This window comes from Phocoena sinus, chromosome 16 (genome assembly GCF_008692025.1).
Source record: "Phocoena sinus isolate mPhoSin1 chromosome 16, mPhoSin1.pri, whole genome shotgun sequence".
NCBI classification, from domain to species: domain Eukaryota; kingdom Metazoa; phylum Chordata; class Mammalia; order Artiodactyla; family Phocoenidae; genus Phocoena; species Phocoena sinus.
The window spans coordinates 34,242,819-34,258,756 of record NC_045778.1 but is presented as its reverse complement, the minus strand read 5'-3'; the positions used below and the strand labels follow the sequence as shown (position 1 = coordinate 34,258,756).

Sequence of the window (15,938 nt, the reverse complement as noted above, 5' to 3'; positions counted from 1 at the left end):
CGACCCACCCAAGGTCAGACAGGAAGGGAGCAGCAAAGCTGGAACTCCAAGGTGGGTGTTGTTCTGACTGGGAGCCCAGGGTTTCTTTTCACCTTACCTGCTGCCACCCTGTTAAGTCACCTCCCAAAGCACCTGAAAAAACATTCGAGCACGTGCTGTCTTGAATCATGTACGTATTTTCCAAGAATAGTTTATCTGGCCATAGGTATTTGGATCTGCATGGTTTGGAGGCTTAATTTAGAATCAAGGGGAAGGGGTTTCAAATGCAGGCTCTGGTGTCATCAGTTAACCTGTGTGAATCTCAGTTTTTCATCAAAAAAATGGGACTCCAAATCCCCTTCCTGCTTTCCTCTTTCGTTTGTTCTAAGGATCACAGAAATAAAAGACTTGAAAAATGTTTTTAATTCTAATTTTTCCCAATCCACATGTTCACTAAGGTCCTCCCTTTATTCCCGTAGTAGCAGAATACTGATGCTCATGGCTTTATTTATTTCGGAGAATCACAGGCCCTAAATTCTCATCAGAATCCTAGAGCACTCCTTTCCTCATGCTAATTCCTGGGCTGTCAAGAGAGACTGTGCTAAGGCTGGGAGTTTGTGACTGTCCCACACCTAGAGGATGCCATGTGATGTTGCCCCGCCCAGGGCAACTCCCTTTAGCTCCTGCCCACGTTTCCAAATGCTCACTGGGCACCACCTCAGAGCTGTCTTCCCTGACCACCACTCCCAGTCACTTCCATCTTAGCCCTCATTTATCTCCTTGCACAGCACAGTTCATAATGATCTATTTTATACACTTATTTATTGTCTTAGACTGTAAACTGCAAGTGAGGACCTTGACTGTCTTGTTTAAACGGTGTCCTGATAAAATTAGGCTAAATAAATATTTGTTTCACGAACATCCAAGAGCAGCTGAGCAATATGAAATCCTGTAGGGAGGTGTTCCCAGAGCGCCACCCAGTGGTAGGATGAGTCATGGCATGGAGGTCAGCCGATCTCCACAACCTGATGACACACCTTGAAACTTTGGTCTGAAACATCTGGCAGGTGAGGGAGACTGAACGAACACCCCGGTCAGCTGCTGGGAAGGGAGAGCCAGGCAACGGGGACTAGGGATCATAGTGTGATGCCCTGACCAAACACACTACAGCTTCGGCCGCCTTGGCTTCACTTGGGAGCTTGTTAGAAATGCAGAATCTCAGCCCCACCTGAGACTTGCTGAATCAGAACATGCACTTAACAATGATTCGTGCGCACTTGATGGCTTGAGAAGCCCGGCTCTCTACCTCCTGCATCTGAATGGCCAGCACTGATACCCAAAAATCTGGGCTGAGAGTCAGGAGTCATGTTTCCCCATGTACTGTATGGCCTTAAGGAGTATGTTTAACCTCTTTATGCCTTTGTCTCTCCATCAGTTACAAGACCTGACCCTGTTCTCTTGTAAATGATATCATGGTGATAAAACAAAAAGCCTTAGGCTGAAACTCTACTGCTGGGTCCATGATCTTTGGGATTTGGGGAATTAGTAAGAGAAAGATGAGAGCAAGCCATAGGACTAGATGGGGGTGAGTAACAAAGAAATAGACTTCTAGGGCTTCCTGGTGGTGCAGTGGTTAAGAATCCTCCTGCCAATGCAGGGGAACACGGGTTCGAGCCCTGGTCCGGGAAGATCCCACATGCCGCGGAGCAACTAAGCCTGTGTGCCACAAGTACTGAGCTGCACTCTAGAGCCTGTGAGCCAACAACTACTGAGCCCGCATGCCACAACTACTGAAGCCCACACACGTAGAACATCCAAGAGCTGCTAACAAGCTCACCTAGACAGCAAAGGACTTGCATGTGTTTTGACAGCTGCGAAAGGAAGGCAGCTGGGCAGAGCCCATGCTCCACAACAAGAGAAGCCACTGCAGTGAGAAGTCCACGCACACTGCAACAAAGAGTAGCCCCGCTCTCCCCAACTAGAGAAAGCCTGTGCATAGCAATGAAGACCCAATGCAGCCAAAAATAAATAAATAAATAAAATTTAAAAAAAAAGGAAATAGACTTATATAGAGAGATGTGTATGCATATGTGTGTGTGGATATAGATATATAATATATTCATATAAAACAGCAAATAATAGCCTCAGAGATGACTCAGTAAATCTCAGCTAAATCACTCTTCACAGAATGAGCGTCCATAACCCCCACCCCTAGTCAATGGTTCTTAATCCTGGCTGCACAATAGAATCATCTGGGAGCTTTTAAAAGCCTCAAGCCCCGCCAGCCCTTCAGACCAATTACATCAGAGTCTCTGTGGGAGGGACCAGACTTCACAGTCTGTAAATCTCCGCTGTGCTTTTCAAGCTTTAAGATGCATACAGATGATCTGGGGGTCATTTAAAAAGCACATTTGGATTCGGGAGGTCTGGGGTTGGGGCCTGGGAATCTACATATCTAACAAGCACTCAGATGCTTCTGGTCCAGGGACCACTTTGAATGGCCAGGCCCCAAGATGCTTCAAAGGTGCAGACAAGTTTGAGAATATGTTTTTGAGGATGTTGTGGGGAATTAAACGAGGTTGTAGATGTGACACATGTTGCATATAATTGTCACTCAATCATCATAATTTTCCTGTACAACCCCTTTCTTGAGTGAGTAATAGTAAAATTCAGGGGATAGCAAGGAATAGCGATAAGGTGGGACTCTAATATTTATTGAACACCCACTACGCACTATGTGCTTTAAAATATGCCACCCCAATGAGGCCATTTTGGTGGGAGCAGAACAAATCAAGATAGAAACTTGCTCAAACTTGGTCACACATTGAATAAAAGGCTAATCCTAGATTCATGCCAGGTCTTTTCCAATACCCACACCTAAGTGCTTTCCAAGCTGTCACGTTGCCTCTCACCTAGACAGCAAAGGACTTGCATGTGTTTTGACAGCTGCGAAAGGAAGGGCAGCTGGGCAGAGCCGGCCTTGCAGGGAGACAGTGGAGGCCATTGTAGCAGCAGCTGCAGGGATGTGTGGAGTCAGGGCCAGGGAGCAGCTTAAGAGGGGAGCAGCAAGTTACCTCAACCAAGAGGACAGGAGGATTTAGGGATGTGATTTTGGCCTTCACCCAGGGCTTTTCCAGGACTTGTTACCTTAGAAATGTTACCATCACCAAAAGCCATGTACTGCACCTCTGCAGAGGCTCGGGCTGCTTCTCTGGGTACGGTCCCTGCAATGCCCTTATGTCCCACATCCCATAGTTTACTGTGTGTTCCCACATGTAATATCAGCATAAGGTGCTCTCACCTCCACTTTCCAGATGAATAATCCAAGTCAGAAAAATTCAGGGACTGCCCCAACTTCTCATGATTAGACAGAGGCAGAAGCCAGAGCAGACGTCCTAACCAGATCCTATTCATGGGAAGACTTTGGAGGTTTACATCTGGCAGAACTTTCAATGACTCTTCTGTAGGCAGAGAAAAGGGGAGCTGTATAGGGCCCTCTGGGAGTCCTCTGGACAGTGGGCGTGCAATTCCGTGCCCTTCAAGGAGAGATGTGGAATCACATCATTATTTGGAGTGGAAAACAACTAGACATCAGGCTTCTGTAGCAAGAGCAGAAAAGGATGCTTGTCTGGGATCCTGCAGGAATCTATAATTCACCCCAGTAGCCTTGTGAGGAACCTCCAGGCTCTTCAAAAGACCCTCCGGGACTGGAGACCCAGGTTGAATTAATTTATCATTGAGTTAGCGCTGCCACCCTGTGGTAGAAACTAGGCACCGCGTCATCCTTATCTTCCAGGTAAGGACTTCGGCCTAGCACGCTGTTGCTTTCCCCCTCTTTCTTCTCTCTTCATTTAGCTTATATGACAGGACAAATAGTAATGATATTACTGAGATGGGAAAAATAATCCAGGAGACAGTTTTGTTGGAGGGAGAATGAGCCTGTATTTCAACAAATTGAATTAACTGTGTCTCTAACAGGGAAAACAGCAGAAATCCTTTCAATTTCATGGCAAGGGGAAAGATATAAATAAATTAGGTCTACTACTTTGCTATTGAATGTAGAAAATTTGTAAAATCCTTTTACTTTTAATAGAAAATATAGACGTAGTTTAGGCCATAATTAATTTATGTTTCCTTTTTTTCTAATCAATCAGGCACACAGTCCCTCCTCTTCCCAGGAAAATTGTCCCAGTGGGGATCTTGGGTAGGAGACCAGGGATTGTACATTCCTTTACCTCAGAGACGACTTGCTACTTTATTTGTAACCTTAATTCAAGTCCATTCGTCAATAGGCAGAGTCATCCTTCCCAGCAAGAAGATTGGAGGGGGGGAGGGATGGGGATAGTATTCTACTGTACTTATATTTCTTTTAATAAGAGCTTAAATAAACTCTGAAATCAATGGATCTTAGAATGTAGGCATTCTTAGGAAGCAAATTTTGTGCCTTTTAAATTGGGCTTTATACAATCCCGCGGTTCTGCAGAAGTGGCACCTTGATGAGTCTCCCTAAACCCATTCCCTGAGTGAGATGCAGGGGTATGAGTGGGTGGACTTGGGGCTTCTGAACAAACAGCTTCAGGTGGGGCTCTGGTCGTTCCCCACCGGGTGCTGTCATCCCCTCCCATCTCCTGCCGACCCAGCCCAGGGTGGAGATGCCCCAAGCCCACCTTCCCCTCTCCAGACAGACTTGGGCATACAGGGCTCGAGCTGACGCTGTCCTTGGCCACATCCGGCCAACCTGTCTTCCTCCCTTCCTCTCTGAGCACCAGCGGGGGCTTGATCTGTTTGGGGACATGGGCCACTCTTGGGGTGTCTTCAGCCTCATCTAACCTTCCAGCCCTTCTCTCTTGGAGTCTGGGGCTCATCTCCCCTCTTCTCAATGTGTTTCCTCATCCCTCCTTAAGGATTTAGTGTTTCTAATGGGGACATAAAGGGTGGGTCCCCAATAAAGACCATTTAAAGGTCCACGGGCTGTGGAGGCAGAGTCAGCATCTCTGAGCCGCAGCATCCATCACTTTCCTGGTGACCCACTCCGTCTGTGTGTGAGCCCGGCTCAGGTCCCAGGTTTCCCCACCCCATCCCCACTCCAGGGCCGAAGACAAGGACTCTGCGTGGACGCTGGAGTGAGGCCGGGTGGCATCTCGGCCTCCACAGTGCCTGGCACAGGGCGTGGTCTAGGAAACAGTGCTGTGTGAAGGCTGCGTTCCCCTCCCACCCCACAAGGTTTTGCAAACTGACTGAAATGGCCTCTGCTTTGTGCAGACTTCTTGGGAGTTAGATGTTCTGGGCCTGATTTTCTGCATCTGCAAAACCAAGAGGCATGTCCTGGTCTGCAGGGACCCCAGATGCTGTTCTCCTGGCCACCCGCGCCCACCCCCGACGTGGCCCCTCCTCCCCTCAGCTCCACGGGATTGGCTTTCAGACTTGCTGCCTCCGCGGTGCCTGGGGCAGCTGTCCCTCCATCATCAGACCTTCTGAAGAGCCCTCAGTCACCCTCCACCCATCTCCATTTCTCTCTAGGGCCATGGGTCTCACCCAGGCCTGTGCACATGCTGTGCCTTGTCCCTGAAGCGCTGGCTCTGTGGGAGGAGCAGAGGGACATCCAGGGGTGGGAACCACAGCGTTAGTGTCTCAAACTCAGATGCCCGCGGGCTCTGCAGGGAAACACACGAGCTGTAACTGATGGCAGAGCACGTACCCTGGGCAAAGGGCAAAGCCACCTCGCGTCTCAAACGGTCACCATGGAGCCTCCCCTGGGGCTGGTGGGGCCTCATCTTCAGATGTCTGGAGTTCTGAATAAATTGTCCTGAGTTTTTAAATGTCGGCAACTAAGCAACGTACAGCTAGCTGTCTTGACTGGTGGGTGCTGGCGGCTACTCTCGGTGAGCAGTTCGCATGTGCCTGGTAACATTCTGGGCCTTTCTGCACAGTCAAGTCACCATTACTGTCGTCACACCTCACAAGTTGGGAAACAAATGCCCAGAAAGAGTAAGTCACCTGCAAAGATCACGATTTAATAAGTGGTATTTGAACGCTGGCAGCCTGGGTTGAGCTCCCACAAACAAACCTGGGACTTTCACCCCTTTCTATGTAAGTTTCTGAGTCCTAACAGCTGTTCTAATGAGCAGCAGCTTCTATGTGCGTGGTGAGTACACACTATCATGTTCAAGTCTCACGACAGACCTGAGGTGCATATTAACATCCTTATGTTATGGGTCAGGAAGCTGAGTTCAGAGAGCATGACTTTCCCAAGATCTCTCAGCCTCCGTGGGGACCGCTATGACCAACACTCAGGTCTGTCTGGCTCCAAAGTCCCGGCTCCTTCCACGCAGCTTGGTTTCTCTCTGAATCCCCGGTGTCCAGCCTCGGGCCAGGCTCAACAGGGCCATTGGGGATGGTGGGTGCGTGTCTGGAGCTTGGCTCCTGAGGGTGCTGGACAGGACTCCCGGGCAGCCTCCTGCGAGGGGCTCAGTCCAGGGTGGCCAGGGTGGGCCTGGGTCTGAGCAGCGCCCTGGAGAGGTTCACTGCTCTCGGTCCCGCTCTCTTTTCTGCGGTGAGAGGCACTGCCAGATTCCCCTGTGCACCATCTCACTGCCCAGAGCATAGTTGATGGCGTTGACCGTTGGCACAGCCTTGGCAATGAGAGCGGGCACCTGTTGTGACAGAAAAGTCCAGGAGAGAAGTTTCAGAGCCTCTGCTCCTCTCTCTGGTCCCAACTGGTGACTGCAGTCCCCCATGCTCACCCCGACATCCCCCCAGCCACCAAGCATCTGTCCTTATCTTGATTCTGCAACCTCTAAGCCTTCTCTGACTATGACATACGTTGGTGGATGATGCATGGAATCACAATCCTCTGGGCACCAATCTCAGCCCCTGGTCCCAGAGGGTACGTGTCACCATCTGGCTGGCTGTCCCTGTCATCTCACATGAAGCCTAGGCCATCTTGAGCAGTGGCCCTGAGTGACCAGGGGACAAGCTAACACCCAGTGAGTTATGAATGTTCAAAGGAAAAGAGAAAGAGAGAGCTTATCTTGGAGACCAGAAAGCCAGAAAGAGAGATGGGGTGAAACAGAGGCACAAAAATGGGGAGAGCTTTGGGTACTGGCGGTGTCTGTACCATTTGCAGCTTGGGGGAGATGGAGGTCACATCCGCAACGGCTGCGTACAGATATAGGAGAGCGTAGGGGCCCCAGCCGAGCAGCAGCGTCCTGGCTGGCAGAACGGTGTTCACCTGGGGAGACATGGGTAAAGGAGGGAGGCATCGACTTGCTCTAGGTGGTCGGCAGCCCCGTGAGGTCCAGGAACCAGGTAGGCACTCGGCAGGGCTGTGGGAAGATGCTGAGCCTGTGGGGGAACCTGGGACCAGATGAATCTCTCTTCTGTTTAAGATGCCTGACCCTAGGCCTCTCGTTCAAGCTTACTTGACCTCAGCTGCCTTGTCTGTAAAGTGGCCTGACTGGCCTGGAGGCCGGGACTGGCGTGGATAATAAGCTTCCTTTCTGGTCTGTGTTCTGAGAAACCAGGGGCTCTGTGAATGTGAATGTGTGCGTAAGGGTCCCCAAGCTGCGCTGCCCTCACAACTCAGCCCCAGAACCAGCTGGCCATCAGTAGCTGCAGCCAACTTGCAGGTCAACCAGTCCTGGGTTCAAAGGGGCCGCTTTCCGCTGTGTGAGATAGAATCAAGCAGCAGGCGATGTGGTACCACATGTGGCCACAGGAGCGCACACGACTTGCGCTCTAATTTCAGGGTGGAACTTGCTAAATTCCAGCTCCCCACATACATTCAGAGGTTAAAATCCTGACGCCAAAAATCAGTGCCTATTTTCTTATTGACCATGTCGCCTTTTAACGAAGAAGGTGACTTAAGCTCAAAGGCGTGGCGACCTCTGCTGATGTTACTGAAACGGATGGTTTAAAGTCAACCCGGAAAAATCCGTGTGGCAGCCTTGTCTCCTGGCCGATTGAACCTCCAATAAAATGTGGCGACTTTGAGCACCCAGGCAGGGCTAGGGGAGGGCAGAGCGAGGAGGACAACCGTGGAGGCGGTGATGAGCGGGAAAGCACCGGCACAGCCCTCGCCCTCCTTCTGTGACCAGGGGAACCTGGGTCCACAGCTAAAATCGATTTGCACAGTGCTTTTCCAATTCAAAGAAAAAAAAATGTGGCAGATTGTAGCAGAGAGTGCTTTCTTTATGCGCTACGATTGCCCACTTGAGTGGTGGAGTCCCAGACCTGGGTTTGATCCAACTCTGCTATTACTAATCGCATGGCTTTTGAGTTGTTTAGCTAATAACCCCTGTCAGCCTCAAATTTCTAATCTGTGACCTAGGGACAGTTAAAACCTTCCTTCCTCGGGGAGTGGGTGCAAAAATGAAATGACATAATGCACATAAAGTAACATTAGTACCTGGGTTTTTTGGTTTGTTTTGTTTCTGAGTTTTTGGTACTTCTTATGACTCATCTGCTAGAGACTGTTCAGTTGATAAAGTTAAAGGAAAATCGTGGCAAGAGAATATTAATGCAGAAATTGAGAAATGACCAGGAGGGCTTATTTTGAAGCATTGTTTTCCTTGGACAAATGTGCTTTCAGGTGTGGTTTTATGTTGTGGGTAACAGCCTGTGCCTGTGATTCAATGAAACATCTTGAAGCAATTTACAAGTAGCATTTAAAATGCATGTAATTTTGTGCCAACCCTCACATTCTTGGCAAGGAGCAAGTGTAACAGCAAGAATGGTGTCCGGTAGGGCGCCCTGGCTCTCAGAGTTATGGGGTCTGGGTAAGTCTGAGCAGTTCTGATACTTCCTCCCAGGTCTTGGTGATCCCCAGCAATGGGGAAGGTGTGTTTCTGCCCTAACACCCCATATGCTCAATGTACGAAAGCTGGATTTCTTTCCTGATCGTTGAAAACACAGAGAACCCCTGGTTGTTGTCACATCATTCATGTTCCCTGGTGTCCCTGAGAGGGACAGAGAGATTTCTCCTGCTAGGTGTTGATCCTTACCGGAGGACGGCCAGTCTTCCCGAGTTTCTGCTCCATGAGCCGATAGGATATGACTGTGATGAAGAGGGGCAGGAGGAAGTTGAAAAAGGCCATGGTGAAGAGGAAGCTGGTGAAGTTTCTGCAGACAGAGGGGATGGAGGAGTCAGGATTGCCTCTCAGAGACGATCAGCTACCCTAGAAAGCCCACCAGACTTTGCTCTAGACAGTCAGGTGCACGGAACTGCTCCCATCAGATGCGTTTTCAGAGTGTGGGTGCTCCCAAGTCCCGGCTGAACTCCCCTCGGAACCAGAGAGCTACTAGGCCCTCCTGGAACCTGCCTTTAGGAGCCAGGGAGCTGGAATGAGGGATAGTCCTCCTTTAACTTGCTGTTGGGCGGTTCAGGTGCTCAGCCCTGCTCTCTGTATGTGCCCCAAGCATAGAGAACGGGACACTTCAGTTTGGGAAACGTGTTTCCCAAATAGAGATGTCAGTGGACCAGGAGGAAGGCTCATCCAAGGAGTGTTCCTGGCATAGGGATTTGGAAGGACCCTGTGGATGAGACTGGACGTTGTATCACTGAAGAAATCATTGAAGGGACCAGAGAAGAGCCTGGGGTCCCAGGTAGTGGTCACGGGGAGGCAAGAGGGCTGCCCAGAAGCAGGTGGGAGTTACAGGGAGGTAGGCTGCCATTCTGTGAAGGAGAGACCATGTCACCTGGGTGCTGTCCACTAAGGAGGAGTGGGAAGGAGGGCTGCCAGAAGGACTGGACACCACCTGCGGAAATACCTGCAGGGAATGCCCTGAAGGGCATTAGACAAGACCCAGGGTTCTCCAGTGGGTTTGACCAGGGAAGAGGGTCATCAACGCAGGTGCTTTATGAGTAAACATGAATAAACATGTAAAGCAGATGAATGCAATGCGGCTCTAGTGGAAGCAAGAGGGGGGCTGAAGCCCATGTGGTCCCTCCCCAAGGCAGCCCCTAGAGGGAGCTCTGGACACCCCAGAGCCAGGTCGACCTGGCAGTATACTAGACGTGTGGCCCACAATGGTAGGCTCCATCATGCATTTATTCTTATCTCTCCAGGGCTTGGCTCACAGCAGACGCTCAAGGAATTCAGAGAACTGAACTCTATGCCAAGGAGGTCCCTTCCAATGCAAAGACCTTAACATTCTTTGACGCTATCGAACCAAGGGTATGGCTCCCTTTAGAAGTTGGTAAGTCAGAGCTGGGACATCTGACTGTACTGAAGGTGGCAAAGGGGTCATGGGGCTCAGTGAATGTTATAACCAACAGAAGCCAATAGCTCCCCGGATAGGACTCCTTCTGGAGCCCAACTCTGCACCCCAATTTGCATAACATTCCCATCACTTGGCCAGTCTTTGGAATGGGCTTTCCTTAGTGGGTATCACGACTAGGGAGTTGAGATTGTTTGGCAAATGCTGACATGTCCCCATTTGGATTTTCAGCTGACACTGCTAGCAGTCCTACAGACTCAAAGCCAAGACTCCCATGGAAAGGAGCCTCGAAGCCGCTCCCCTCCCCTCACCTGTCCCTCCTGGAATAGTCCAGGGTGCAGCATGTCCCCAGCGGCTCACGGTCATAGTGTCCCCAGCCCAGGAGGGGCAGTGTTGCCCAGAAGGCGGAAGACAGCCACACAAAGAAAACCAGGGAGACGGCCGTGTTCCAATCCAGTCGGCTGCCTGCATGGACACAGGAGGAGGGTGGTTGAGAGGAGGAGATAGCTTGGCAGAGTGAAAAATAATGGACGCTATGGTCATGCAGAATGTCCCCTAACTGCTGGCTCCCATGCTTAATAGCGCAGTGCCTCGGGCGATTAAGGGTTTCTCTGAGCCTCAGTTTTCTCCTTCACAAAGTGGGGATGATACTCCCTGCTTCAGACGATTGTTATGAAGAATAAAAGAGATAATTTTTATTATAACACCCCCCACTTCCCTCTTCCCTGTTTTCGTGCTGCTCGCCTGTGCCCTCCAGCACGGGAAGGGCTTTGATCCAGAGGCCCATGGGACAGGGATTAACTGCTCTATATTAAGGCCGAGAGAAGGTGTGCATTCACGTGTGCACATGTGAGAGAGCATGTGTGTGTGTGTGCACGCATGCATGATGGTCTGAGGGAGCTTTGGGGACAGGGCTGGGGTAGAAGTGGGGGGAGAGGAGCTCCAGGGGTCAGATGGGGTGGGAGGGGCTCAGATAGGAGTTAGGATAAGAACAAAGGCTTTTTTCTTTTTTTTGGCCTGGACAGAGGCATGTGACTTTGTGGAGGGCAGGGGGCCATGTGTGTCTGTGGCCAGGGCAGATCTGCGATTCCAAAGGGGAAGTGCTCAGGTCTTGAGGTCATGCTAGCTATGGACCCCAGGGTAGCCTCTGTGCCAGGCAAATCCACAGCTCCAGGACTCAGAGCCCAGGAGACAAAGGGAGAGACTCCCTCTGGAGGCATCCAGGCCATGCCCAATCCCAGTTCTGCCCCTATAGCTGTGTGACTCGGGGCAAGCTACTCAACTTCTCTGAGCCTCTGCTTCCCAGTCTGCAAGCTGGAGGTTTGCTGTGAGTGGTAACTGAGCCACGGCCCCCCAGATACATGTTTATGTATCTCTGTGGTGAGTGTTATTCTAAATGGTCTATGGGTGAACATGTTTTTTTACTTTAATGTGTATTATAGTTATAAGGACACTAAAGTTGTGATTTCACAGATATTTTTTAGAATGAGACTAAAGCAGGTGTTTAAATTTTTTAAAATGGGTCACTTTTAAGAAAAAAATAACACAGCAGGTGGTACACTAATATGGATAATTATGAAGATGGAAATTTGACAATACCAACTTGAAAAATCTGGAGCTTGACTCATTTTCATGAAGCCTTCGCATGACAGAGGCTCCATGGAAGTGTGGGGTGCGAAGGCACATGCCCAGTTTTACACACACACACACACACACACACACACACACACACACGCACATGCCTCCTCTCTGCCTCCCAACAGTGCCTGTCTTCAAGGGTATTTTCTGTATCCAGGATCTCATTTGATTTTCAAAATAAAACTGTGAGGTAGGTTATAAAAATCATCCTACAGAGAAGGAGACTAAGTTCACAGAGGACCCCTGACTTGCCTGAGGCTGTAGTGGGGGCACAGGCAGCCTTCCCAGCACGTGCCTCAACACCTCTCCCGCACTCTCCCCACCCCTCCTTTCCTGAGTGCCCACACCCCACGCTCATGGTCACCTACACCCACCCACAGTTCCCTGAACTGGGAAACACTGAGCAGACCTTCTCCCTGATCACCCTCAGTAGGTGGCTGGCCCCCCAACTGTGGGAACCCGAAGACATACGGGTGCAGTAGTGGTGATAGCGCCCCCAGGCGATGGCTGCACTGCTGCAGATGCTGGCCAACACTGTTGCAAAGCCCTGGAAGCCGTGAACCTGGCATCCTTCTGAGCCATAGGGCCAGCGCCTGTGGGAGACACGGGGCACCAGTGACCCCTCCCCCCGTCCCTGTCTTCCTCCCTCACCTGCTCAGCAGCAGCTTGGAAGGCACTTTTAGCTCCTTAGAAAAGGGCTTTAGTATCTGTTTTTCCTATGAGGAAACTGGGGCCTTAGAGATCGAGCCGCTGGGGTGAAGGGGTGGAGCCTGATACCGACTCTCCAGGCTCAGGGTCCGTCACGGCACCTCTGTTGGACCGAAGGGTCTCCCTGGTGATCAGATGCCTGCATCACAGGAAATGGAACAACCTGGTTGGGAGGAGAGCTTGTGCCTGAGGCTCAGAGGGGAAAAGGTACTGAGCCAATGTCACACAGCAGATGAAGACGAAGACAGGGGGTAGATCCCAGGCCTCCCAACTCCCGGCCTCATGGGCCAGGCAAGGTGGAAGCTTCAGTTGTCCCTCCCCAGCCCTGGGAAGGGGTAGGAGGAGAACAAGGCAAGGAATCCTCACTGATTCAGACCCTACAGACTGGTCAGCTCTGAATGTTCATAGGAGGGCAGCGGTGGGGTGGGGTGGGGCTCTAGCTTTCACAGGAATGTTCCGTCTGCTTAAGAAAACAATCCGGTAAACACCTTCTGAGGCCACTTTGGAAGACCCTGGTTTGCACATAAGGTCTTAGACACTTGTCAAAATCCTGTTTGCTTTCACAAACACTTATTTATGGCTTCCTAGGTGCCAAGCATTGTTTTTACGTTATTTACAAATAATAAGTCAATACTTCCAACAACCATATGGGTTAGGTAATAATATACAATTTACAGGAGAAGCCGAGAGATAGAAATAATGAAGTCAGGATTCCAACCTAGGCAGCCTGGTTGCAGAGCCCACGCTCTTAATCCCGCAGTCAGCCAGCTCTGATGGTCAGGGTCCGAGCAACTCCTGCGTTCCAGAAATCGGCTGGGGTTCTACAGGGATAGTCTGGAATTCGGATTTAACCTAGTTCAGTCTGCCCACCCTCTCCCCTATAGTCTTCTACAGGTAGGCAGAATGTCTCTGGCTTGCTGCCCAGTGCCCAGAGGTCAGGCCCCAGAGCCCAGGGACTGCGGAGGGGGCAGGTACCGGAGGAGGCTGGACGTGGCGGCCATGAGGGCATTCAGGCTAATCCCACTGTCTGACAGCGCCAAGCTCAGCACCAGCAGGTGGCTGGGAGTCCGCAGCTCCGGGTTCTTGCAGAAACAGAAGATGGTCAGGCTATTGAGGCTGAGGCCGGAGAGAGCTGAAAGGAAGGGGAGAGCTGGCTCCGGGGCTGCAGAGGCCCTCCTGGGCTCAGAATGAGGGGCCATGGGGTGGCTGGGGCCTCAGCAGCCTCCCCTGAAACCCTCAGCATCCATCTCAGTGCAGCTCACCAAGCCCCTACACAGTGGGCTGGCCCTCAGGTACCGAAAGCCACGAGATGTACACCCTGCCCTCTACCAACGCACGGTCTGATGGGAAGACAGACAAGGAAGAAGTCCGCTAAAGTGCAGCACGGTTTGTGCCAGAACAATTACAGTCATGGACAGCCACTGAGCACTTATCACGTGCCCGGCAGGGTGTTGCACACTTTATGTGGGTCCTCCCAGTCAGTCTTCACCTGGACACCGTCCTCCCCACTTACTGCAGAGAGGCCGAGGCTCAGAGATGCTGGCCAACTTGCCCTAAGTATGCAGCTAGGAAGTGGCGGAGCTGGGACTGGAAATCAGGGTTTTCAAATTCCAGAATACCTTCTCCAAGGGCTCTGGAACAACGTCAGGGAGAGCGCTGGCTAAGGGATGGCAACGTAGAACTGGGAGCTTCCCAGGACACCGGGCAGTGAGGTGAGCTTGAAGGGAGTGGTCTCCAGTGGTAGACAGACCTGATCTTGAACTTCGGCTTTATCACTCATTTGCCACCCCTTATGCCCCCTGCACCTGGGCTTCTCCCGTCTAAAGAGGAATGGGGAAGGATCCTGCATTCAAACTGTGAGCGTCCACTAGGAGGACAAGTGTGGAAGAGCATTCTAAAGAGAGGGAACAGCACATGCAAAACCATAAAGCTGTAAACTTTCAAGGCATGTTTGAAGACCTAGAGAGATGTTAGACTGTAGGGTTCCCAGTGGAGAGGAAAAGGGGCTTCGGCCACCAGACGATGACATCCAGGGTCTCTGGGACCAGCCTAGTGGCTGCGGCTCCCTCTCCACTGTCAGTTCTTGTTGGGTGAGAAAATGTGTTGATTATTTCTCTGGATCTGCTTTGAACAAGGGCTGCATCCCCCATCAACCTAGTCTTGGGCTGGCCCAACTCCAGCGCCTACCGGCCCAGCTCTGGCCTCAGTGAGCATCTTAGGGACTCTGGATTGAAGCTGGCACCTCATGGACCCAGGTCACCCCTAGAGCAGAAGACCTTAGGGCCAAGGGAATGGAGATGGTGCAAGTAATGTGGGGCTGGAGAGGAAGGGAATAAATGAACTGAAAACCCGGGGTGTCTATCTAGGCTAGCACTTTATGCCCTGATCCCATCTAACCTTTGCCACCACCCACTTGGCATGTCAGGGCACCAAGGGTCAGAGAGCTCAAGTGTCTTGGTTTCAGTGACACAGACAGCAAGTGGCAGAGCTGTCTGCCTCCAGAGCCTACCAGGGGCCTGATATTATATGAGATTCTTAGCAGAACTTCCAGGGAGTGGATTCAACTTTCTCTTGGCTGCAGAGACATGAAAAGCCCTGGTTCTTGGTCATGCCCTGGGCAGACGTCCCCTTCTCAAAGTTCCTCCCTCCCTGAGCCTGACCAGCTTCTCTCTCTTGGCTTCCCAGCCTGCGTGCTGCATCCCGCAGGTGCAGCCATCGGAAGACCCCATGGGTCCGGGCACAGAGGAGTAGGGTTTGCGGACCTCTCCTTGCCAGCTTTGCAGCTGCGGCCTGGGTTCTGGGACCCGGCCGAGTTCCTGCTCCACCCCGGCTCCTGCCTGGCTCACCTTCCACCAGCAGCACCGTTCCCACTGCCAGGACCTCCAGCTCCCCGAAGCCGGTGGGCAGGGTCCCGGACTCTGCCATTCTCTCTGCCTTTCTCCCCGCTGACCCAGCTCTTCTCTGGCTCCCCCAACCCAGGCGCCTCTGTTATAAAGGGCCATTCCACGTGCTGGCACATGCAGGTTATTATGCTAGACATTGAGCTCCTTTTTGCTGCCTTCCCTGGCCCCTCCAAATCGTCCTCTTGGCCGGGGCAGAAGGAACCCATTCACCAGTTAGACAGTGCCGCCTTTGTGAAGGAGTCCTGCCTCATTCATTTCGGCTCCATCGGATTAAGGACCTGGAATCCAAATGGTGTATGGCTGAAAGCTAAATTAGAAGAGAGTTGCATAACGAAGGGAGGGATGGGGGGCAGAAGGGAGGATTTGAGCTGCAGCTGAGCCTGAGAACGGGTCAGGAGCCTGGCCCTTCCATGTTTTCAGGTGCTGACAAGCCTAGCACCTGTGTGCATGTGTGTGCACATATGTGTGTGTGTCCACCTGCTCATGTGTGTG

General features: G+C 51.5%; 1 protein-coding gene across 3 annotated transcripts; it reads right to left on the bottom strand.

The window, feature by feature from the left end:
- Positions 1-5,963: 5,963 nt before the first annotated feature.
- Positions 5,964-15,499, bottom strand: RGR (retinal G protein coupled receptor). 3 transcript variants are annotated; one of them, XM_032608869.1, is made up of 7 exons: positions 15,390-15,499; positions 13,519-13,675; positions 12,307-12,428; positions 10,509-10,662; positions 8,982-9,099; positions 7,097-7,210; positions 5,964-6,632 (listed from the first exon to the last, which is right to left on the bottom strand). In XM_032608869.1, exons 1-7 carry the CDS (start codon positions 15,466-15,468, stop codon positions 6,501-6,503), a joined length of 876 nt encoding a protein of 291 aa, XP_032464760.1. In that variant the 5' UTR covers positions 15,469-15,499; the 3' UTR covers positions 5,964-6,500. The 3 variants fall into 3 exon arrangements, with proteins under 3 accessions (XP_032464760.1, XP_032464761.1, XP_032464763.1); XM_032608870.1 differs by having other exon boundaries at positions 6,501-6,632; positions 12,307-12,443; positions 13,522-13,675; positions 15,390-15,468; XM_032608872.1 differs by lacking the exon at positions 7,097-7,210 and having other exon boundaries at positions 6,501-6,632; positions 15,390-15,468.
- Positions 15,500-15,938: the final 439 nt, after the last annotated feature.